At 43.8% G+C, this 25,148-nt stretch overlaps 1 protein-coding gene across 1 annotated transcript in view; it reads right to left on the bottom strand.

Annotated features, from left to right (window-relative positions):
* NLRC5 (NLR family CARD domain containing 5) overlaps positions 1-25,148 on the bottom strand; it is a 175,013-nt gene that overhangs the window by 131,259 nt on the left and 18,606 nt on the right. The window contains exons 2-5 of the mRNA XM_088458330.1: positions 23,574-23,639; positions 21,768-23,475; positions 17,444-17,527; positions 13,669-13,752 (exon numbers count right to left, since the gene is read on the bottom strand). Coding sequence (XP_088314456.1) covers positions 13,669-13,752; positions 17,444-17,527; positions 21,768-23,475; positions 23,574-23,639 — 1,942 coding nt within the window. The remainder of the gene's footprint in view (positions 1-13,668; positions 13,753-17,443; positions 17,528-21,767; positions 23,476-23,573; positions 23,640-25,148) is intronic.

Here is a 25,148-nt window from a genome sequence, read left to right as displayed (position 1 = left end):
TTCTCCACATTTTGTGAAAGCAACCTCCTACGCCTTTCGCTAACAAGGTTCCCGGCTGCACTAAACACTTTCGGAGTACACACTGGAGGGGGGGCAACTCAGGTAAAATAGAGCCAGTTTGTACAGGGACCTCCAAATTGCTTCTTTTTCCTGCCAGTACAGGTACGGACTGTCTGACATGCCTACTTGGATGCTGTCACCGATGTAATCCTTTAACAGACAGACGCACGCTTGTCGCTGCTGCTTTGAGGATTCAAGTGCGGCTACAGCCCACACAATTCACAAAGACAGAAAAAAAAAAAGAATATTTTTATTGTTTGTGGAGCACACTTTGAGGGTTACACCACCCTCTAACAGACAGACGCACGCTTGTCGCTGCTGCTTTGAGGATGCAAGTGCGGCTACAGCCCACACAATTCACAAAGACAGAAAAAAGAAGAAGAATATTTTTATTCTTTGTGTAGCACACTTTGAGGGTGTCACCACCCTTTAAGAGACAGACGCACGCTTGTCGCTGCTGCTTTAAGGATGCAGGTGCGGCTACAGCCCACACATTTCACAAAGACCGAAAAAAAAAGAACAATATTTTAATTGTTTGTGTAGCACACTTTGAGGGTGTCACCACCCTTTAACAGACAGACGCACGCTTGTCGCTGCTGCTTTAAGGATGCAGGTGCGGCTACAGCCCACACAATTCACAAAGACAGAAAAAAGAAGAATATTTTTATTGTTTGTGTAGCACACTTTGAGGGTGTCACCACCCTTTAACAGACAGACGCACGCTTGTCGCTGCTGCTTTGAGGATGCAAGTGCGGCTACATCGCACACAAGTCACAAACACATTAAAAAAATAGTTTTTTATTTTTTGGAGCACTTTGAGAGTTACACCACCCTTTAACAGACAGATGCACGCTTGTCGCTGCTGCTTTAAGGATGCAGGTGCGGCTACAGCCCACACATTTCACAAAGACCGAAAAAAAAGAACAATATTTTAATTGTTTGTGTAGAACACTTTGAGGGTGTCACCACCCTTTAACAGACAGATGCACGCTTGTCGCTGCTGCTTTAAGGATGCAGGTGCGGCTACAGCCCACACAATTCACATAGACAGATAAAAGAAGAAGAATATTTTTATTGTTTGTGTAGCACACTTTGAGGGTGTCACCACCCTTTAACAGACAGACGCACGCTTGTCGTTGCTGCTTTGAGGATGCAAGTGCGGCTACATCGCACACAAGTCACAAACACATTAAAAAAATAGTTTTTTATTTTTTGGAGCACTTTGAGAGTTACACCACCCTTTAACAGACAGACGCACGCTTGTCGCTGCTGCTTTAAGGATGCAGGTGCGGCTACAGCCCACACATTTCACAAAGACCGAAAAAAAAAGAACAATATTTTAATTGTTTGTGTAGCACACTTTGAGGGTGTCACCACCCTTTAACAGACAGACGCACGCTTGTCGCTGCTGCTTTAAGGATGCAGGTGCGGCTACAGCCCACACAATTCACAAAGACAGAAAAAAGAAGAATATTTTTATTGTTTGTGTAGCACACTTTGAGGGTGTCACCACCCTTTAACAGACAGACGCACGCTTGTCGCTGCTGCTTTGAGGATGCAAGTGCGGCTACATCGCACACAAGTCACAAACACATTAAAAAAATAGTTTTTTATTTTTTGGAGCACTTTGAGAGTTACACCACCCTTTAACAGACAGACGCACGCTTGTCGCTGCTGCTTTAAGGATGCAGGTGCGGCTACAGCCCACACATTTCACAAAGACCGAAAAAAAAGAACAATATTTTAATTGTTTGTGTAGAACACTTTGAGGGTGTCACCACCCTTTAACAGACAGACGCACGCTTGTCGCTGCTGCTTTAAGGATGCAGGTGCGGCTACAGCCCACACAATTCACATAGACAGATAAAAGAAGAAGAATATTTTTATTGTTTGTGTAGCACACTTTGAGGGTGTCACCACCCTTTAACAGACAGACGCACGCTTGTCGTTGCTGCTTTGAGGATGCAAGTGCGGCTACATCGCACACAAGTCACAAACACATTAAAAAAATAGTTTTTTATTTTTTGGAGCACTTTGAGAGTTACACCACCCTTTAACAGACAGACGCACGCTTGTCACTGCTGCTTTAAGGATGCAGGTGCGGCTACAGCCCACACATTTCACAAAGACCGAAAAAAAAGAACAATATTTTAATTGTTTGTGTAGAACACTTTGAGGGTGTCACCACCCTTTAACAGACAGATGCACGCTTGTCGCTGCTGCTTTAAGGATGCAGGTGCGGCTACAGCCCACACAATTCACATAGACAGATAAAAGAAGAAGAATATTTTTATTGTTTGTGTAGCACACTTTGAGGGTGTCACCATCCTTTAACAGACAGACGCACGCTTGTCGCTGCTGCTTTAAGGATGCAGGTGCGGCTACAGCCCACACATTTCACAAAGACAGAAAAAAAAAGAACAATATTTTAATTGTTTGTGTAGCACACTTTGAGGGTGTCACCACCCTTTAACAGACAGACGCACGCTTGTCGCTGCTGCTTTGAGGATGCAGGTGGAATCTAGACGGGATTTGGAACCGAGGACACACTACCTCCATCAATTGTCTAAATCCCACTGCACTAATGTCGGATACCGAACGCACGTCTAACACCAACATAGCAGTCAAGGCCTCAGTTATACGTTTTGCTTCAGGATGACTGCTGTCGTACTTCATCCTCATCGCTAGGGACTGTTGGAGGGTCAATTGTTTAGTAAAAGTAGTGATGTTCCTACTTCCTCTCTGGGATGATGAACAACTCCCAGCAGCAGCAACAGCACTAGTAGGAAGTGGTTCTTGATCTTTCCCTATTTTATTTTTATCAGAGAAAGTTTGGTCCTCCATTTATGTTATATTGATATATATACGTGCGGCTAAAGCGCACACAAACACAGAAAATATTTTTTTATTTTTGCTGGAGAGTAGTGCACTTTGTGGGTTACACCACCCTTTAAGAAATGAGCCAGCCGGCTGTTTACTTATGGGACACAGGCGCACGCTTGGCGCTGCTCCTTTGTTGATGCACGTGCAGCCACAGTGCACACAAGTCACAAACACAGAAAATATATATTTTTTTGGTTTGGAGTGTACTTTGGGGGTTACAGAACCCTTTAACGGTCAAGCCAGCCGGCCCTTTACTTATGACACAGGCGCACGCTTGGCACTACTTTGTTGATGCACGTGCGGCTACTGCGCACACAATTCACAAACACAGAAAATAATTTTTTTTTTGGTTTGGACTGGAGTGTACTTTCGGGGGTTACAGCACCCTTTAACGGTCAAGCCAGCCGGCCCTTTACTTATGACACAGGCGCACACTTGGCACTACTTTGTTGATGCACGTGCGGCTACTGCGCACACAATTCACAAACACAGAAAATAATTTTTTTTCGGTTTGGACTGGAGTGTACTTTGGGGGTTACAGCACCCTTTAACGGTCAAGCCAGCCGGCCCTTTACTTATGACACAGGCGCACGCTTGGCACTACTTTGTTGATGCACGTGCGGCTACTGCGCACACAATTCACAAACACAGAAAATACATATTTTTTTGGTTTGGACTGGAGTGTACTTTGGGGGTTACAGCACCCTTTAACGGTCAAGCCAGCTGGCCCTTTACTTATGACACAGGCGCACGCTTGGCACTACTTTGTTGATGCACATGCGGCTACTGCGCACACAATTCACAAACACAGAAAATAATTTTTTTTTTGGTTTGGACTGGAGTGTACTTTGGGGGTTACAGCACCCTTTAACGGTCAAGCCAGCCGGCCCTTTACTTATGACACAGGCGCACGCTTGGCACTACTTTGTTGATGCACGTGCGGCTACTGCGCACACAATTCACAAACACAGAAAATAATTTTTTTTTTGGTTTGGACTGGAGTGTACTTTCGGGGGTTACAGCACCCTTAACGGGCAAGCCAGCCGGCCCTTTACTTATGACACAGGCGCACGCTTGGCACTACTTTGTTGATGCACGTGCGGCTACTGCGCACACAATTCACAAACACAGAAAATAATTTTTTTTTGGTTTGGACTGGAGTGTACTTTCGGGGGTTACAGCACCCTTTAACGGTCAAGCCAGCCGGCCCTTTACTTATGACACAGGCGCACGCTTGGCACTACTTTGTTGATGCACGTGCGGCTACTGCGCACACAATTCACAAACACAGAAAATATATTATTTTTTTAGCACTTGGGGGGAGCACCCCTGATGGACAGAGCACCCCCTGGACAACACTACAGCACCTCTTTAGGACTGGGACACTGCACAGGACTTTGGAGTGGACACAGCCCCTATGGAGAACTGACTGCACAACACAGTCCAGCCAGCCCCTATGGACTTTGAAGTAGTGGACACAGCCCCTATTAACAACAGCAGCACAGCACAACACAGCCAGCCCCTATGGACTTTGAAGTAGTGGACAACAGCAGCACAACACAACACTACTCTGCACTACACTACACTACACTACACTACACAGCCCAGCCAGCCCTAACTCCCACCCTCCCTCTTCACTGTCCACAGCCGAGTGAGAAAATGGCGCCGACGCGGGTACCTTATATAGGATCCAAAACCCGTGAGACTCGGAAGGCGGGAAGATGACGTTTTGCCTCGATTTCAGAATCCGAGTCAGGCGGGAAAAGTCGAGCCTGACTCGGATCGGACTCGGATCGGGGGGGCTCGGGGGGTTCGGATTTCAGAAATCCGAACCCGCTCACCCCTAATAATAACTGTATGCATTGTGCCCCTTCCAGAGATTATGTCTCATCATCCCTATCACTATAATAACTGTATGCATTGTGCCCCTTCCAGAGATTGTGTCTCATCCCTATCACTATACTAACTGTATGCATTGTGCCCCTTCCAGAGATTGTGTCTCATCCCTATCACTATAATAACTGTATGCATTGTGCCCCTTCCAGAGATTGTGTCTCATCCCTATCACTATAATAACTGTATGCATTGTGCCCCTTCCATAGATTGTGTCTCATCCCTATCACTATAATAACTGTATGCATTGTGCCCCTTCCAGAGATTGTGTCTCATCCCTATCACTATAATAACTGTATGCATTGTGCCCCTTCCAGAGATTGTGTCTCATCATCCCTATCACTATAATAACTGTATGCATTGTGCCCCTTCCAGAGATTGTGTCTCATCATCCCTATCACTATAATAACTGTATGCATTGTGCCCTTTCCAGAGATTGTGTCTCATCCCTATCACTATAATAACTGTATGCATTGTGCCCCTTCCAGAGATTGTGTCTCATCATCCCTATCACTATAATAACTGTATGCATTGTGCCCCTTCCAGAGATTGTGTCTCATCCCTATCACTATACTAACTGTATGCATTGTGCCCCTTCCAGAGATTGGGTCTCATCCCTATCACTATAATAACTGTATGCATTGTGCCCCTTCCAGAGATTGTGTCTCACCCCTATCACTATAATAACTGTATGCATTGTGCCCCTTCCAGAGATTGGGTCTCATCCCTATCACTATAATAACTGTATGCATTGTGCCCCTTCCAGAGATTGTGTCATCCCTATCACTATAATAACTGTATGCATTGTACCCCTTCCAGAGATTGGGTCTCATCCCTATCACTATAATAACTGTATGCATTGTGCCCCTTCCAGAGATTGTGTCATCCCTATCACTATAATAACTGTATGCATTGTGCCCCTTCCAGAGATTGTGTCTCATCCCTATCACTATAATAACTGTATGCATTGTGCCCCTTCCAGAGATTGGGTCTCATCCCTATCACTATAATAACTGCATGCATTGTGCCCCTTCCAGAGATTGGGTCTCATCCCTATCACTATAATAACTGTATGCATTGTGCCCCTTCCAGAGATTGTGTCTCATCATCCCTATCACTATAATAACTGTATACATTGTGCCCCTTCCAGAGATTGTGTCTCATCCCTATCACTATACTAACTGTATGCATTGTGCCCCTTCCAGAGATTGGGTCTCATCCCTATCACTATAATAACTGTATGCATTGTGCCCCTTCCAGAGATTGTGTCTCATCCCTATCACTATAATAACTGTATGCATTGTGCCCCTTCCAGAGATTGTGTCTCATCCCTATCACTATAATAACTGTATGCATTGTGCCCCTTCCATAGATTGTGTCTCATCCCTATCACTATAATAACTGTATGCATTGTGCCCCTTCCATAGATTGTGTCTCATCCCTATCACTATAATAACTGTATGCATTGTGCCCCTTCCAGAGATTGGGTCTCATCCCTATCAATATAATAACTGTATGCATTGTGCCCCTTCCAGAGATTGTGTCTCATCACTATCACTATAATAACTGTATGCATTGTGCCCCTTCCAGAGATTGAGTCTCATCATCCCTATCACTATAATAACTGTATGCATTGTGCCCCTTCCAGAGATTGTGTCTCATCATCCCTATCACTATAATAACTGTATGCATTGTGCCCCTTCCAGAGATTGTGTCATCCCTATCACTATAATAACTGTATGCATTGTTCCCCTTCCACAGATTGTGTTTCATCATCCCTATCACTATAATAACTGTATGCATTGTGCCCCTTCCAGAGATTGTGTCTCATCATCCCTATCACTATAATAACTGTATGCATTGTGCCCTTTCCAGAGATTGTGTCTCATCCCTATCACTATACTAACTTTATGCATTGTGCCCCTTCCAGAGATTGGGTCTCATCCCTATCACTATAATAACTGTATGCATTGTGCCCCTTCCAGAGATTGGGTCTCATCCCTATCACTACACTAACTGTATGCATTGTGCCCCTTCCAGAGATTGTGTCTCATCCCTATCACTATAATAACTGTATGCATTGTGCCCCTTCCAGAGATTGGGTCTCATCCCTACCACTATAATAACTGTATGCATTGTGCCCCTTCCAGAGATTGTGTCATCCCTATCACTATAATAACTGTATGCATTGTGCCCCTTCCAGAGATTGGGTCTCATCCCTATCACTATAATAACTGTATGCATTGTGCCCCTTCCAGAGATTGTGTCATCCCTATCACTATAATAACTGTATGCATTGTACCCCTTCCAGAGATTGGGTCTCATCCCTATCACTATAATAACTGTATGCATTGTGCCCCTTCCAGAGATTGTGTCATCCCTATCACTATAATAACTGTATGCATTGTGCCCCTTCCAGAGATTGTGTCATCCCTATCACTATAATAACTGTATGCATTGTACCCCTTCCAGAGATTGGGTCTCATCCCTATCAATATAATAACTGTATGCATTGTGCCCCTTCCAGAGATTGTGTCATCCTTATCACTATACTAACTGTATGCATTGTGCCCCTTCCAGAGATTGTGTCTCATCCCTATCACTATAATAACTGTATGCATTGAGCCCCTTCCAGAGATTGGGTCTCATCCCTATCACTATAATAACTGTATGCATTGTGCCCCTTCCAGAGATTGTGTCTCATCATCCCTATCACTATAATAACTGTATGCATTGTGCCCCTTCCAGAGATTGGGTCTCATCCCTATCACTATAATAACTGTATGCATTGTGCCCCTTCCAGAGATTGTGTCTCATCCCTATCACTATAATAACTGTATGCATTGTGCCCCTTCCAGAGATTGGGTCTCATCCCTATCACTATAATAACTGCATGCATTGTGCCCCTTCCAGAGATTGGGTCTCATCCCTATCACTATAATAACTGTATGCATTGTGCCCCTTCCAGAGATTGTGTCTCATCATCCCTATCACTATAATAACTGTATACATTGTGCCCCTTCCAGAGATTGTGTCTCATCCCTATCACTATACTAACTGTATGCATTGTGCCCCTTCCAGAGATTGTGTCTCATCCCTATCACTATAATAACTGTATGCATTGTGCCCCTTCCAGAGATTGTGTCTCATCCCTATCACTATAATAACTGTATGCATTGTGCCCCTTCCATAGATTGTGTCTCATCCCTATCACTATAATAACTGTATGCATTGTGCCCCTTCCATAGATTGTGTCTCATCCCTATCACTATAATAACTGTATGCATTGTGCCCCTTCCATAGATTGTGTCTCATCCCTATCAATATAATAACTGTATGCATTGTGCCCCTTCCAGAGATTGTGTCTCATCCCTATCACTATAATAACTGTATGCATTGTGCCCCTTCCAGAGATTGAGTCTCATCATCCCTATCACTATAATAACTGTATGCATTGTGCCCCTTCCAGAGATTGTGTCTCATCATCCCTATCACTATAATAACTGTATGCATTGTGCCCCTTCCAGAGATTGTGTCATCCCTATCACTATAATAACTGTATGCATTGTTCCCCTTCCACAGATTGTGTTTCATCATCCCTATCACTATAATAACTGTATGCATTGTGCCCCTTCCAGAGATTGTGTCTCATCATCCCTATCACTATAATAACTGTATGCATTGTGCCCTTTCCAGAGATTGTGTCTCATCCCTATCACTATACTAACTGTATGCATTGTGCCCCTTCCAGAGATTGGGTCTCATCCCTATCACTATAATAACTGTATGCATTGTGCCCCTTCCAGAGATTGGGTCTCATCCCTATCACTACACTAACTGTATGCATTGTGCCCCTTCCAGAGATTGTGTCTCATCCCTATCACTATAATAACTGTATGCATTGTGCCCCTTCCAGAGATTGGGTCTCATCCCTACCACTATAATAACTGTATGCATTGTGCCCCTTCCAGAGATTGTGTCATCCCTATCACTATAATAACTGTATGCATTGTGCCCCTTCCAGAGATTGGGTCTCATCCCTATCACTATAATAACTGTATGCATTGTGCCCCTTCCAGAGATTGTGTCATCCCTATCACTATAATAACTGTATGCATTGTGCCCCTTCCAGAGATTGTGTCATCCCTATCACTATAATAACTGTATGCATTGTACCCCTTCCAGAGATTGGGTCTCATCCCTATCACTATAATAACTGTATGCATTGTGCCCCTTCCAGAGATTGTGTCATCCCTATCACTATAATAACTGTATGCATTGTGCCCCTTCCAGAGATTGTGTCATCCCTATCACTATAATAACTGTATGCATTGTACCCCTTCCAGAGATTGGGTCTCATCCCTATCACTATAATAACTGTATGCATTGTGCCCCTTCCAGAGATTGTGTCATCCTTATCACTATACTAACTGTATGCATTGTGCCCCTTCCAGAGATTGTGTCTCATCATCCCTATCACTATAATAACTGTATGCATTGTGCCCCTTCCAGAGATTGGGTCTCATCCCTATCACTATAATAACTGTATGCATTGTGCCCCTTCCAGAGATTGTGTCTCATCCCTATCACTATAATAACTGTATGCATTGTGCCCCTTCCAGAGATTGGGTCTCATCCCTATCACTATAATAACTGCATGCATTGTGCCCCTTCCAGAGATTGGGTCTCATCCCTATCACTATAATAACTGTATGCATTGTGCCCCTTCCAGAGATTGTGTCTCATCATCCCTATCACTATAATAACTGTATACATTGTGCCCCTTCCAGAGATTGTGTCTCATCCCTATCACTATACTAACTGTATGCATTGTGCCCCTTCCAGAGATTGGGTCTCATCCCTATCACTATAATAACTGTATGCATTGTGCCCCTTCCAGAGATTGTGTCTCATCCCTATCACTATACTAACTGTATACATTGTGCCCCTTCCATAGATTGTGTCTCATCCCTATCACTATAATAACTGTATGCATTGTGCCCCTCCCAGAGATTGGGTCTCATCCCTATCACTATAATAACTGTATGCATTGTGCCCCTTCCAGAGATTGTGTCTCATCCCTATCACTATAATAACTGTATGCATTGTGCCCCTTCCATAGATTGTGTCTCATCCCTATCACTATAATAACTGTATGCATTGTGCCCCTTCCATAGATTGTGTCTCATCCCTATCACTATAATAACTGTATGCATTGTGCCCCTTCCATAGATTGTGTCTCATCCCTATCAATATAATAACTGTATGCATTGTGCCCCTTCCAGAGATTGTGTCTCATCCCTATCACTATAATAACTGTATGCATTGTGCCCCTTCCAGAGATTGTGTCTCATCATCCCTATCACTATAATAACTGTATGCATTGTGCCCCTTCCAGAGATTGTGTCATCCCTATCACTATAATAACTGTATGCATTGTGCCCCTTCCACAGATTGTGTTTCATCATCCCTATCACTATAATAACTGTATGCATTGTGCCCCTTCCAGAGATTGTGTCTCATCATCCCTATCACTATAATAACTGTATGCATTGTGCCCTTTCCAGAGATTGTGTCTCATCCCTATCACTATACTAACTGTATGCATTGTGCCCCTTCCAGAGATTGGGTCTCATCCCTATCACTATAATAACTGTATGCATTGTGCCCCTTCCAGAGATTGGGTCTCATCCCTATCACTACACTAACTGTATGCATTGTGCCCCTTCCAGAGATTGTGTCTCATCCCTATCACTATAATAACTGTATGCATTGTGCCCCTTCCAGAGATTGGGTCTCATCCCTACCACTATAATAACTGTATGCATTGTGCCCCTTCCAGAGATTGTGTCATCCCTATCACTATAATAACTGTATGCATTGTGCCCCTTCCAGAGATTGTGTCTCATCATTCCTATCACTATAATAACTGTATGCATTGTGCCCCTTCCAGAGATTGGGTCTCATCCCTATCACTATAATAACTGTATGCATTGTGCTCCTTCCAGAGATTGTGTCTCATCCCTATCACTATAATAACTGTATGCATTGTGCCCCTTCCAGAGATTGTGTCTCATCCGTATCACTATAATAACTGTATGCATTGTGCCCCTTCCAGAGATTGTGTCTCATCCCTATCACTATACTAACTGTATGCATTGTGCCCCTTCCAGAGATTGGGTCTCATCCCTATCACTATAATAACTGTATGCATTGTGCACCTTCCAGAGATTGGGTCTCATCCCTATCACTATACTAACTGTTTGCATTGTGCCCCTTCCAGAGATTGGGTCTCATCCCTATCACTATAATAACTGTATGCATTGTGCCCCTCCCAGAGATTGGGTCTCATCCCTATCACTATAATAACTGTATGCATTGTGCCCCTTCCATAGATTGGGTCTCATCCCTATCACTATATTAACTGTATGCATTGTGCCCCTTCCAGAGATTGGGTCTCATCCCTATCACTATAATAACTGTATGCATTGTGCCCATTCCAGAGATTGTGTCTCATCCCTATCACTATAATAACTGTATGCATTGTGCCCCTCCCAGAGATTGGGTCTCACCCCTACCACTATACTAACTGTATGCATTGTGCCCCTTCCAGAGATTGTGTCTCATCCCTATCACTATAATAACTGTATGCATTGTGCCCCTTCCAGAGATTGTGTCTCATCCCTATCACTATAATAACTGTATGCATTGTGCCCCTTCCAGAGATTGTGTCTCATCCCTATCACTATAATAACTGTATGCATTGTGCCCCGTCTAGAAGCACATTTGTGGGAAAGTAAATTTTTATGTGCACTTCAAACATTATAATGAAAACAGTTAACAGCACACAAGTAACACTTGTAATAAAAACAAAGTCTCATGATACATTTAAATTATAACTGAAGATAAACCAAGCAGTAGTTTAAGAGAAAAAATTGAGATGGAATAAGTGAGTGTGACTTATAAAGGTGCTAGGATGGATTTTGATGTAAACCATTTACTGGTTTCACACTGCGCCCACACCATCCACAGGCCTGAGCGCAGATTGCTGTTTAAACTGGTGTACGGCACCTTTGAATGCACTTGTTGGACAAGCAGACATACTAATGCACATAAAAAAGGCATTTCTCCTTCACTGACTTTTCAGTTCATAAATGACTATTAAAGTAAAAAAAAATAGGGATATTTCCAGGACAAATATTTCTAGAAACTATCTTTAAAACCTATTACTGTTGTGCGGAGCAGCTTATGGTCTCGCTTACACTAGGGGGATGGTTCTTGTGAGCAAAGATAAAAGAACAAGTGACTTTGCACCTTGGTAAAACTATGCTGCACTGCAGGTGGGGCAGAAGTAACATGTGAGAGGGGAGTGTAATAAACTCAGAGTCTCATTCAGACCCGCTCGCAAGCGCTCGAGTGCTCGCAAGTGGGTCAATGTTGGGCTCTGCGCACGCGCAGCGGCCGCACTGCGTGTGCGCAAGCCCCGGAGCGAGACTGAAATTCTCTCGCTCTGGGACTCACTACAAAAGGGGTGGCTGTCGATGGTGATCGACAGCTCACACCATTTTGCAGGCAGGGCGGGGGGGTGGCTACACAAACTGAGGCGTTTCCGACGGAATGCCTGCTCAATGGGGCTTGCAGAAGACGAGACCCTACCACAAGGGTCTCGTCGCAAGCCCCTATGGTCGCGATGGTCCTTGACCATCGCGACCATCAACCTGGCCACTCCCTAAAGCTGTGGGTGGTCACCCACAGACAAGCGAGCGGCCAGGAGGCCGGCTCAGAAAATATATGTGGCCTCTGAATTAGGTCCTCAGATCTCACATTGCAGTGTAACAATAAAGCTGTCCAGCAGTTGTGGGCTACAAGCAAAAGCATCCGGTATTTACCCCGCATGCAAAATAATAAATGTATTTGTACCCCTTGCATTGCAGTCTGGTTTGTTCCATTTACAAAGTTACTTGCTTTTCTAATTTATTTTTGCATGTTCCCTTAATCAGAATCAGCCCCTATATATCTACCATGTTCGTGTTACGGATGTGCAGAAAGGTCTGCTGTAAATTATGTAAAATATATTTGATATAGGGGTTAAACACTGTGAACAGTGTTCAGCAACTCAGCAATTTGCTATCTGCCACCATCATCCACGAGGCACAGAGAGACGGGAGCTCCAATTACACCAGAGCGTCAAAAGCCGGCAGCCAAGGATCTAGTGCAGTGCCGCTCTACATACTGCTTGTCGGCAACGGGAGATTGGCTTAAGACTGCGGTGTAGGACGGGCACCGGTCCCAGCACAGCCGCCACTTCGCCTCACATGCCAGGTGGTAATTCACGGCTCCGTCACTGCTGAAGGCTACCTAGCCTTGCGGACCATTCCATCTCCAACGACACATTTCCTCAGCAAGCCCGGCGCACTACAAGTGCCAGCTGGAAATTTATTCACAACAGGCCTTTGACGAATATTCCTAATATGTGTATGTGGAAATTGGTGAGCATTTGACCCGTTATTTTCACAAATTGAACTTACAACAAAGAAATATCCCTTATTGGGTAAAGATCTATAAACGGATACTTTTTAAATGGCCATATGAGTTGTTGCAACAACTGTATTACTGTGATATATACTCTTATTTAAGAGTTACATTTTATGAATTTATTTATATATTATTTTATTGTATGTTTAATAAATGTTGTTGGATATTTTTTGATTCAGAGAGGCTAATGTGATTTTCTTATCAATCAAGCACGTCAGTATCCAGTCACAGTAGCGCAGTCTATCTCTTTTTCTATATTTGATATGTCAACACGATGTACTGCAAAAGAAAAGTTACTTTATTTCCTGCAGTGACGGGCAGCAGAGGAAAGACTGCATCAAAACCGCAACCCCATCTGTCGTGAGTCGTCCTGTCGTCAATCTGAGAAATAGCACAAGAAAGAGCACTTATTATATTTCATACAATGTATTAAACAGATCTATGTGAAAAGACATCACTAGAAAATGAGACTGCTGTGGTTTGATCTGTGCTACTAAGTTTGCATAACAGTATGTTTTCTGCACAAAGCACCAGCATCCCGATCCTCAGGTAAGTATATACTAACCTAACCCCCTAACCAGGGCCGGATTAAAGCCCACATGGGCCTGGAGGTGAAAATGTTCAACGGCCTATACTGAGAAGGGGAAGAGCTGTGAACGGTGCTGTGTGGCTGTGGTCAGAGTCACCTTGGTGTATACACCCCCTAAACTATGACCACAATGTCTCCCTAACTACATAGAAATAGAAAAATTGCATAATTTTGTTTTTTTAGGGGGGACGGGGGACTAGAAAAACTATTTAAATACTTAAAATTTATGGCCAGTTAGGTAGCTGGTAATCATTCTGTCATGTTGATGGGCCTATTTTTATTTGGAGGCCTGGAGCTGTAGCTCCATCCGCCCCATTGTTAATCTGGCCCTGCCCCTAACCCTAACCCTCCTCAGGGGTGCCTAACCCTAACTTCCCCCCCAAGTGCCTAACCCTAATCCCCCCTCTAAGTGCCTAACCCTAACCACCCCCTTCCCCGCTGCCTAAACCTAAGTCCCCCGGGGGGGTGCCTAACCCTAAGTCCCCCCCAGGGGTGCCTAACCCTAACCCTCCCTCCCCCTAGCCTAAACCTAACCCTCCCGGGGGGGTGCTTAACCCTAAGTCCCCCCGGGAGCCCTAAACCTAACCCTCCCCCCCGCGGCTGTCTGCTCGCGGCGCCCGGCATCACTACGATCGTGATGCCGGGCGCCGGTCTCCGGGCGTTGGGGAAATGCGGGCGTCTACATCTAGACGCCCGGCATTTCACCCTTGCCGGGATATGACAGTCGGGAAGCCGGCTGCCGTTATTTATGCAGTCGGCTTCCCGATTGCATACCGCGGGGAGGGGGAGGTTAGGGTTAGGCACCGAGTAGGAAGTATTAGGATTAGGGTGCGGGGAGGGAGAGGTAAGGGTTAGGCATTAGGGGGAGGGTTAGGGTTAGGCACCGAGTAGGAAGTGTTAGGATTAGGGTGCGGGGAGGGGGTGGTTAGGGTTAGGCATTAGGGGGAGGGTTAGGCACCGGGTAGGAAGTGTTAGGATTAGGGTGGAGGGAGGGGGAGGTTAAGTTTAGGCACTAGGGGGGGAGGTTAGGGTTAGGCACCGGGTAGGAAGTGCTAGGATCAGGGTGCAGGGAGGGGGAGGTTAGGCTTAGGCACTAGGGGGGAAGGTTAGGGTTAGGCACCAGGGAGGGAGTGTTAGAGTAGGGGTTAGAAAAACACTTACCTGTCTTCACTATGGGTTTTGGGATTCTGGCTGTTGGGATGCCGCTGTCAGTATTCTGACCAGCGGCATCTTGACAGCCAGGATTTCATACCCAACCCATGCTAATATACAGGGCCTGTGCAAGCCCTGGGTGTGTCCAAAGTGGCCCCTGGCAAGCGCTATCCTTCTCACCTGTTATGCCCTAACCCCCACTGTTTTTTACCTGACAGGCCGGGGGGGGGGGCATCCTCAATTCCTCATACTGGGATTGCGGCACTTGGCTGTTGCATCATAGCTATCGCCACACCCCAGCGTAATACTGACGCGGAGGAGCAGCAGCTTCTCATGTCAGATAGGGGACATTAAAAAGACTAGATGAGTGATGTTATTGAATGCTGGGTGCAGACTGGCCAATATATCGTTCCTACAGCCAACGGACGATATAGTTCCGACCATCATTCACAGATATATGCTGCACAGCAGATGCGATTTATATTGTGCAGATATATCGTACACACCATCGAACAATATATCGGCTGCAGAATTAATTGAATAAGGGGCATAAAAGTTACCAATCATTAGATCGGTTGTCCTGTCAGCTGATCCGTCTGCCCATTGTGTACCCCGCGTAACTTATTCAGTTTCAGGTACTCCCTAATCACTGGTGCTCTAGAAAACTGCCTAAGTCCGACTAATGGTAGTGCCGGCACTGTGTGAACTGTCCCATGTACTATACAGCCATCAGTAACTGAATAGTTCTGTTCAGGTGTCACACCTCTAATATTAGGTGGTTGATACATTTGAGAAGACAATTTTATTTTCTGCAGTTATATTGGGGTTTATTATTTTATTTGTGCCCCCTTCCAGCCTACATGTGGTTCCATAGACCATGTGCTTTGATGTTTTTGTATCTGTAATTTGATCCTGTTAAACTGGAAAAATATTATTCACTCGATAGTCAATCAACCTTTCCAATTACATTATGATTTGTCATAATATTACATGTTATTAAAGTTTTGCTTACTCTCTGGAAGAGATACATAAAACTTTAATAACATGTAATACTGTATCTTTGCTAACCAAAGTTTTTTTATTAAGATAAAACACATAACGACCCAATGAACTTTAAAAATAAACAGCAAACTAAGGGGGAGATTTATCAAAGAGTGGAGAGAGATATAAAGTACCAACCAATCAGGATCTAACTGTCACTTTACAGGCTGTGTTTGAATAATGACAGTTAGGAGCTGATTGGTTGGTACTTTATCTCTTGTCACGCTGTGATAAATCTCCCCCTATGTCTCCAGCCATGCTATTGGAACATTCTGCACACAGAAATGAAATAATTTCCAGTGACTTGATTGAAGCTTATGCTGATATTAGTCACGCTGTGGGGAAGATATATCAAAGCGTATACTATGTACCCTACCTGCCGCATTAAAAATATGGACAATATTGTTTGGAAAGCGAAAATACGGCTGTAACAAAAAATAATTTTAATACAAAAAAGCCAGCTGGTACCTCTAGGTTGATTATGAGAAAGGATTATTACCATACAAATTTTTTTTTTATAATCAAATAAACTGCGATATCATGGTTTAAGTAACATATTAAACATATTTTGCTTTATTCAGATTTTTATTTATTTAATGAAAATTTGTATAGGGATTTCTTATGAACTAGCCATTTTAAGAAATTCATACAAACGGGTCCATTTATCAATAATCATGTACTCAATGCAATTAGCACCCATGATTGCACTGCAGTATGTAATAATAATGCACAAATGTAATAAATAGCAAAGATAGAGACAGGGGCAGATCCCTGTGATGTGCTCGGAGTGAAGTGACCGCACCAGTGGTCTGTTTACTCCTCTATCGGGACTACAGCGCATGCGCGGTCTACAGACATAGGCTACAGCAGCACAACGCTATCTTCAGATGGCGTAAGCTACCGGGGCCAAACTCCAGACTGCTTCACACTCCGGAGTTTGGTAAATCCGACAATATCGCATCCCACATAGGCTGCGTCTACTGTCGGAAATGGAGGGACCGCAATAAATATCAGAATCCCTCCATGGTACATCTTGGGGATACTTAATAGTTGCGGGTGTTCCCCAAAAACGTGTGTTTTCGGGGAATATGCTGCAAATATCTAATGATAAACAGGCCCCATGTAATATATATTTTTTTCAATACAGATGTCTCTATAAGCAGTATACTGTAAGTTTAGTTATTTCCTTCTCTACAAATCAAAGGTCAAACGATATACAGTACTTTGTTACCCATTCATTGTACGTTTAGAAGGGCACTTAGTAGTATGAAACAAGCCTCTGGAAAGTACCTGATTTTCTTCAGAAATTCCATGCCCGCTATCACTGGGGAAAGTGCTTGTGCAAACGCGTCACCATATTTTTTGCTTTGGAAGCTAAAATGACAAAATATCCATAAGGTGCATGTTGGATTTAGACGGTGGCTGCTTCATGTCACCTTTTTTTGCACAAAGAAAAGCAGAAAAGACGTATTTTCAAAGCAACATAAACTAGGAAACAAAAATAAATTTTCTCCGGATCATTTTACAACCTGTAAAAAAAAAGTGGAAGAGCGCAAACTTTTTAAGACATTCCTGTATAGCAGTATATAGGTAGCAGTGCTAATATATTTGGTGGCCAGTTGAGAAGATGCTATGCTCATCACTTGCTCAGTGACATAAAGTACTGACTATGGCCCTGATTCAGAGCCGCTCGCTCTGACCAGAGCGCTCGCTCTGAATCAGGGCCCTCCTCCATTAAAATGGAGCGTCCTCCTGGACGCTCGTATAGCTGTGGGTGACCACCCACAGCATATACGAGCATCCAAAAAGATGGTCACGATGGTCTTGACCATCGCGACCATCGGACTTGCGAGGGAAACCCTGCGGTAGGGTTTCCCAGCCACAAGCCGTGGAGTGATTTTGGCTCTATCAGAGCCAAAATCACTCCCACTGACATCACGAGTGATGTCAGTGGGGCCGGCTTCAGACGGTAGGCGTTCCCATGGGAATGCCTCCGTCTGGCAGGCACGCCCACCAAAAGGGGCGTGCTGTCAGTCACCAACGACAGCACGCCCCCTTTGGTGCGAGACCCGGAGCGACAGCTTGGCTGTCGCAGTCCGGGTCTCGCGCATGCGCACGACGGAGCTCCCTCCGTCATGCGCATGCGCAGTGGGGAACATCAACCCACTTGCGAGCGTACTGCCGCTTGCGAGTGGGTCTGAATGACCCCCTATCATCACAAATGGGACACTCCCCAATTTACATGCTTCCTTTTTTTTTTCTTCTAAAATATTGCTTACTGTATTTGACCTTGGTCATGTCTTATAAGACTTCAAACTGACAACAGTGTATAATGGACCTCATTCAGAGTCAGTCGTAAATGGCCGCTCGGTCGTAGGGGAAAGGGGCCGGATATGCAAATGAAGCAATCGCAAGCTGCGTCACTAAGATGGGATCGTCAGCGTGGGTAAGAAGCGGCCGTAAGACTAAAAGCATTCCCCCTTCTCGATCGCAACACACGTCATCTCCAGGGTTATAAGGATTAATCGAGGCCATCGTGACCCATCGGAGCTGATCGCAGAGCTTAAGGCTGACCATACCCTCTCTCAAGCACTACGATCTAGTCAGTGTAAAAACCACCCATGTCACATGTGCCATGACACTACTTAGTTAATTATGCACTCCCATTAAACTCCATTCGCATAGTCAGGCACGCCTGCGTTCGGATCTCCACTCCCCCATTCACAAGCACCTTCCCCTGTTACCACCCACAAACGGCTCATTCTGTCACTCAAACTAACAACCTGGCTGTGTTCTAGGAGTGAGAAATTTCCGTTCGCAACAGCTAGTTTGTGCACGCACATTGCGAATCTTACGCATGCGCAGTTTAGCGAACATCGCTGGGTACGACCGAGCGGCCGCTTACGACCGACTCTGAATGAGGTCCACAGTCCCTGACAGTCACGTGATGAAGTAATTTAGGGGCCTATTCATCAAGAATTATTATGGCTCACTCAAATTAGGAGACTTACGTCCGGATTCAGAGATGGATGCTAATGCGATCGCAGCTACGAAACATGCTATTGCTTCCAAAGCTCACCCGAGCATAAGGACGCCCACTGCTGCTTTCTCATCTGTGTCCTACGTTGCGCACCAGCGTAAATATCGGTAACGTCAATGCATATCGACCAGCCATGTAGTCCTTGCAGCAGGTCTGACCTGTCTCATATACAGCGGCTCTCCTGACACACAGAGAGCTCTCGTGCTGCGTATGAGATCACAATAACTAACTAACTTATCCACGCCCATGTAACGGTGTTTAAACAGCGAGACGCACCTGCGTTTTTCATCCACCCCCGTTACCTCCCCCAAACACTGACTTCCTGTCACTCCATTTGCGATTGGGTATCCTGTATGTACGGAATCGCAAGACAATCGCAGACTTTAGCCAAAAAAAACACTCGCTCTGCATAAAAATTGCCATCGCGTACAGGCCCTCAGTTCCTTATTTCTTCAGTGCTTGGTGTGTGCACGTAAGAACACTGAGATGCAACCTCCCCCCTGTCCATGGAGCTTGGAACATTGAGACGCTGCTAATAGCCTCTGCACAGCTATGGGAACTGCTGCACTTTCCCGCCGGCCGGGATAGTCCGGAGCAGACCCAGCAGCAGCTGACAGTAAGCTGAAACTAAGGGCATTCAGCTTAACCCAGAATTGCCTAAACATTGCTGCCAACCAGCGCTGGTGTCTGTACCGTCACCAAGGAGACTGCAGTTAGTCCGAGGTCACCTGAAGTGATGTTTATTATACAATTCATGTGTGAAATAGCTTTCCTGTCCCAAAAGAGTTCTGACCATGTTGACTCTGTGCTTCTATTACTAACAGGCAGCTTGCATGCACTATATTTCTGCACAACAAGACCTCTCCCACACAGCAGGATTTTATTGCTTTTTGACTAACAATTAACCAATACTGAATACCGGCCTGTACTAACAATTGCATTAATACTTGCTTCCACCCTGACAAGTAATCCCAGTGTCCCTGGACTGACTATGGGACCTGTTTCAGAGCTGTACGGTATTGCACATCCTCAGGGTAGCAACTGTGCAATACTGTACAGTTTATATGCAAATACAGCAGGAGGCCTCTGAACCTCGCCGGAGGGGTAAGTAATGCTAAATACCAACGGCATATTCATTAGTATCACTGAGACGCTAAACAAAATATGCTGCCGGTAATAAAAATGTTTTTAAATGGGGGCCCTTTATGTGGTGGTATGGGGCTTACTTAATAACGTGAGACAAACACAAGTTTACTTGATGTAAGATGTAGCTATTACCAGCAAATCATATATCTGTTATAGCAATCTACTGTAGTTAACTAATGAAAGCTGATATTCGATTGGCTGATATTGTAACATTATTAAACAAGCCCATGTATACTATTCTAGAACATACTGTATAGGGCCTGATTCAGAGTTGGGAATAGAGAGAGAGATAGCACTCAACTGTGTACCTGGACAAACCATGCTGCAATGCAAGGGGTGTAAATACATAAATGTTTTTGCATGTGGGGTAAATACTGGCTGCTTTTGCATGTAGCCCACAAATACTGCACAGCTTTATTATTACTCTACAATTTAGATGTCAGTTTGGACACACTCCTCCCAAATCTAAATCTCTCTGCACATTTTAAATCTACCCACCTGCAGTGCAGCATGGTTTCACCAAGATGATCAGTTGAGAGAGATATCTCACTCTATTCCCAACTCTGACTCAGGCCCATAAAGGGCCGGATTCAATCAGACGCAATAAACCCCGTTTTCGCGATAAATGATCGAATTCGCTCAATTCAGTTATCGCATGTGCGATAATTGCATAGACAGAAACAGGCGATATGTTTTCACTATCTCAGAGCAGTTGAATAAAAAAATGCAAAATCCATATTTTGGGCTAAAAATTGGGGGATTTGTTTCAGAACCCTTTAGACACCCCCTCCCTAATGATAAATTATCCAAAAAAAGTTTTTCGAAATCAGCTTAATTTGGTCAAAAATTACAATTCAAATTTGGATCGAAAAAAATAAAAGTAGTGGAAAATGGGTTTAAAGTAGTGGGTCCGGTATTTTGGGGGGCTGTATGGATGTGACAGATATTTTAAACATTGCAGGTGTTTTTTAAACAGTGCACTGTACAGATACAAAAATATACTTGAATCCATTTTAATGCACCCCCAATTTACACCCAGCAGTTATTTTCTAAAAAAAAAAAAAAAACTTATTATGGCCATTAATACACTGCTATATTGATTTCCTATGTTATTTAGGCTTTTTTTGGGGTACAGACTGATTTCCCAAACTGTGGAGAAATTTTCGTCATGAAAAATTACCGCACGTATGCGTTTTTAGCCTGTTTTGCAATAGGATTTGGCGGAAAAAGGGAGCGCGCATTGCCGGAGAAGGCAAAAATATCGCACCAAAACCGACGAAAAGTGTGATAAATTAGCCCGCGATAGTTTATCGATTTATCGCGGCTAGTTGAATCCGGTCCAAAGTATTTTGTCAATACAGAGAAGAAAGCAATGTGCTGTCTCTTCTTTTTCTGTTTGATTGAATGTTGTTCAAGTCACTGCATTACCTTAAACTCTGTACGTTTTTGCACGCTCTTAAGACTTCCAGGCAGTCCAGCTCCATTGGACATCCTGCAAAATCTAACGAAACCAGACATGACCCATGTTTAACAACAAACATCAAAGCAGTCATATCCACTGGGGTAATCCTGAAATTTTTCAGCTCATATTTCTGAGCTAGATGCTTCCCAACATGCAGGGCTAAGTTCTCATCCTGGGTTTCATAAGCGCAGTGGCACAACTCAATCATCTTAGGCCCCGTGAGTTGGGTGTCTGCCAATCTCTTGAGAGAACCTTGAATCTTTTCTTGTTTAGCTTGTATCAGGTTCTGGCATTGTTCCGTTAGCTCATACAGAAATGACCGGCAGTCCATGGATGACAGCCCGGAAAGGAATATATGAAAATTATCTGTGAGTTCATCCTTTGTCTTATGTCTCAAGTTCCACTTTGATTTTAGCGAAAGCCTTTTGTGTAGTGCAGTTGCTGTTACTGTCTCATTTATCATCAAGTGCAAAGCAGCAAAAAACTCCTGAGAGCTAAGGTGTACAAAGGAATAACCTACATCCTTGTTACCTTCAAACTTCTTGACGTCAAACATTGACAGAATTCCGTGAGTGGTGGCAAAGGCCTGAAGCTCTGCCGAAACTTCTCCCACATAAAATACTGTCTTGTGTTTATCAAGTCCGGTAAGTGCAAGCTCAGATAAGTCGCAGATTACAGGTCTGTATGTTTTCAGCATCATCGCCTCATCTGTCAAAGAAATCAGCCTTTCCCGGATGAAAACCTTCAGCATCTCCACGTAGAACTGTGTTATCGTCTGAGGAAGATCTGGCTTCATTGATGATGTTTTAAGCAAATGTCCCAAGCACACACAGACTATGTGACATAAAGCGGGGACAAAACACATGTGCATTAGTTTGTTATTGTCCCGCAAGTGGCGTAAAATGTTGTCTTTCAGTGGACTCATGTGAAAATAGTCATCAACGTATTGTTCTACTCGCTCTTTATCAAAGCCCAGGACATCAGCAACGCGGTTTATGGAGTCTAGAGGAAGGCTGTTTAATATTTTTGATCTGCAGGTGACTACGACTGCACATCCTCGCAAAACTGTCCCGAAAAAGATACAGGAAAACAACTGAGAGATGGTGGCCATTTGTTCGATGTCCAAGTTCAAGTTGAGAGGACTCGTTGCAAATTGCCCGATAAACTCATCCAGTCCATCAAATATGATCAGAACCTTGTGGGGGTTCTGAAGGACATACTCAAACACTTCTTCGGAATCCAATTCTGGCATAAGAAACAAGTTGAACAGAAGTTCCCTGAGAGTGAAATGTTTACTGATCAGATTCAGCTGCCGAAACTCAAAGAGAAAAGTTAGCATAAACTGACTGAACTCCCCACGTGCCCATTCGTAGCAGATCCTATGGGTCAACATCGTTTTACCAGTGCCCGGCATTCCCACCAGCAAAATAACATGAGTTTTCTTGAGACTGGTTCTCTTAAAGAGATTGATTATTTTCACTGTATCAAAACTTTCCTCTGCAGCTGAGCTTTTGTCACCTTTCCTTCTAGGGTGGTCCTTGGATATCTTCACCTCTTTGATTAATGGATCAATAAACATTGGATGCAACTGTCCTTTAGGATCTCCTGCCACCTTAAACCCATACTTTTCCAGCAAGGAGCCCCGTATCTGCTCTTTGTAACGCTCAGCAGACTCTACAACAAAAACATAGAAAGAAGTGAATATTTACATACAATGAATGTGGAATAAACTGAATTGAGTCTATGACACCCGAGGTATTTAATACCTATACCTTTTTTCCTCCATTTTCTACTTTCTTCATTGGACAAGGTGCTTCTCCAGCTCACTTCACCTGACCCTGAAACAAAAACATTTCACTTTACACATTAACTTCTTACTGATATTATTTTATCCCGGTAGCATCCAACAATGAATAAAAAAAATATACTAGGAACAACTATCTTATCTACACTATGTAATTGATGAAATAATCAATGAAAAATGAATATACTGTGCATGCAAATAAAGGTATTTAAAGCAGATAGGTAGATAACAGTGGCATGTGTGTGTGTGTGTGTGTGTGGGGGGGGGGGTCAAGTTGCCAGACCTAGAGTTAGACATAGACTGTTGGGAATAAAGACAAAAAAGGGTGACGTGTCGCACAAAGTAAAGAGGGTGAAAACCACAGGGAACACAAAGTAACAAAGAAACTACAATTGGTTACAAAAAAAACACTAATGCCAAAAGAAACTTGTCAGATTGAACAATTTGCCATGCCTTGTCACTGATGCCTTATAGCAGCCAGCTAACCAACCGAGCTCTAATTCTGCCAGTAGAACAAAGAAAGTTGACCTTAAAGAGTGTCAAAGCTGGATTATTGGCTGAGACAAGATCAGATTAAAATTGGATCACAGCGAAGACATCTTGCGACTGGCCGCAAGATGCCATCTTGGAAATGAGATCGCAAGACGCCATTTTGCGAATGGCCGCCCAAGCGCCATTTTAGATAAACTCACACTTTAGTACATGTGGCGATATTACTATTAGCATCATGCGATTGCATCTTACACCATTTCTCATACACACATTAATACGCACAATTGCGCTGTTAACCAGTCGCATATTAGCGAATGCATAAAGATCCTGTAAGAAAACGCCAATTATTAGCTTCATGCACGCGCATCTGACCCAAGTTAACTAGCGTCTTCACATCAAACCCCACATACTCACACATTACATATTCACATACAAGGTTCCATAAGCTTTAAGGTATAAGATTCAAGTATGCACATTTACTATAATTGCTATGAAATAAAGATTACTTTGTAAGTAAGGTTTTATACGTGATAAGTAAGCCATGTTTGGTATTGTACTGATGCGTACTCTCTCAACAGTATTCCGGTAACATCGATGTAGAGATCGCAACAGGCATTCTCAACTTATGGACCGCGGAGACTTCAAGCAACAAAATGTACATTATATGACCAACTGTTAGGATTTGCATGAGGCTCGAAACCAGAGACCACTAGTTGTTAGAGGCTGGACTGTGTCTATTTGAACCAACCTGTTAGATGCCTTGTAACATATTCCCTCTCCTTTAGGACCAATGGTATTAGCAACAAACTTCTCTATTGTGTTGTCTATTTCTGGGGAGTATAAATATGTGTGCTCTGACCCTGGGTTCCTAGTCTTCGTGCTGAATGCTGATTGATGAGGGGTTTCTTGCTGATGCCTACATCTGGTCAAGAGCGCTGCGTATGTATAACTGTACTTGGGTCTGTATAATTCCTTTGCGCTAAATTGTAGATATAACTACCGTGTAACTGACTGTACTTTTACTTGAATAATACTTTGTGTTCTGGAACCA

Source organism: Taudactylus pleione, unplaced genomic scaffold (genome assembly GCF_031769625.1).
Source record: "Taudactylus pleione unplaced genomic scaffold, aTauple2 ptg000828l, whole genome shotgun sequence".
NCBI classification, from domain to species: Eukaryota; Metazoa; Chordata; class Amphibia; order Anura; family Myobatrachidae; genus Taudactylus; species Taudactylus pleione.
The sequence above is the reverse complement of the archived record's forward strand: the minus strand, read 5'-3'. Positions and strand labels throughout refer to the sequence as shown.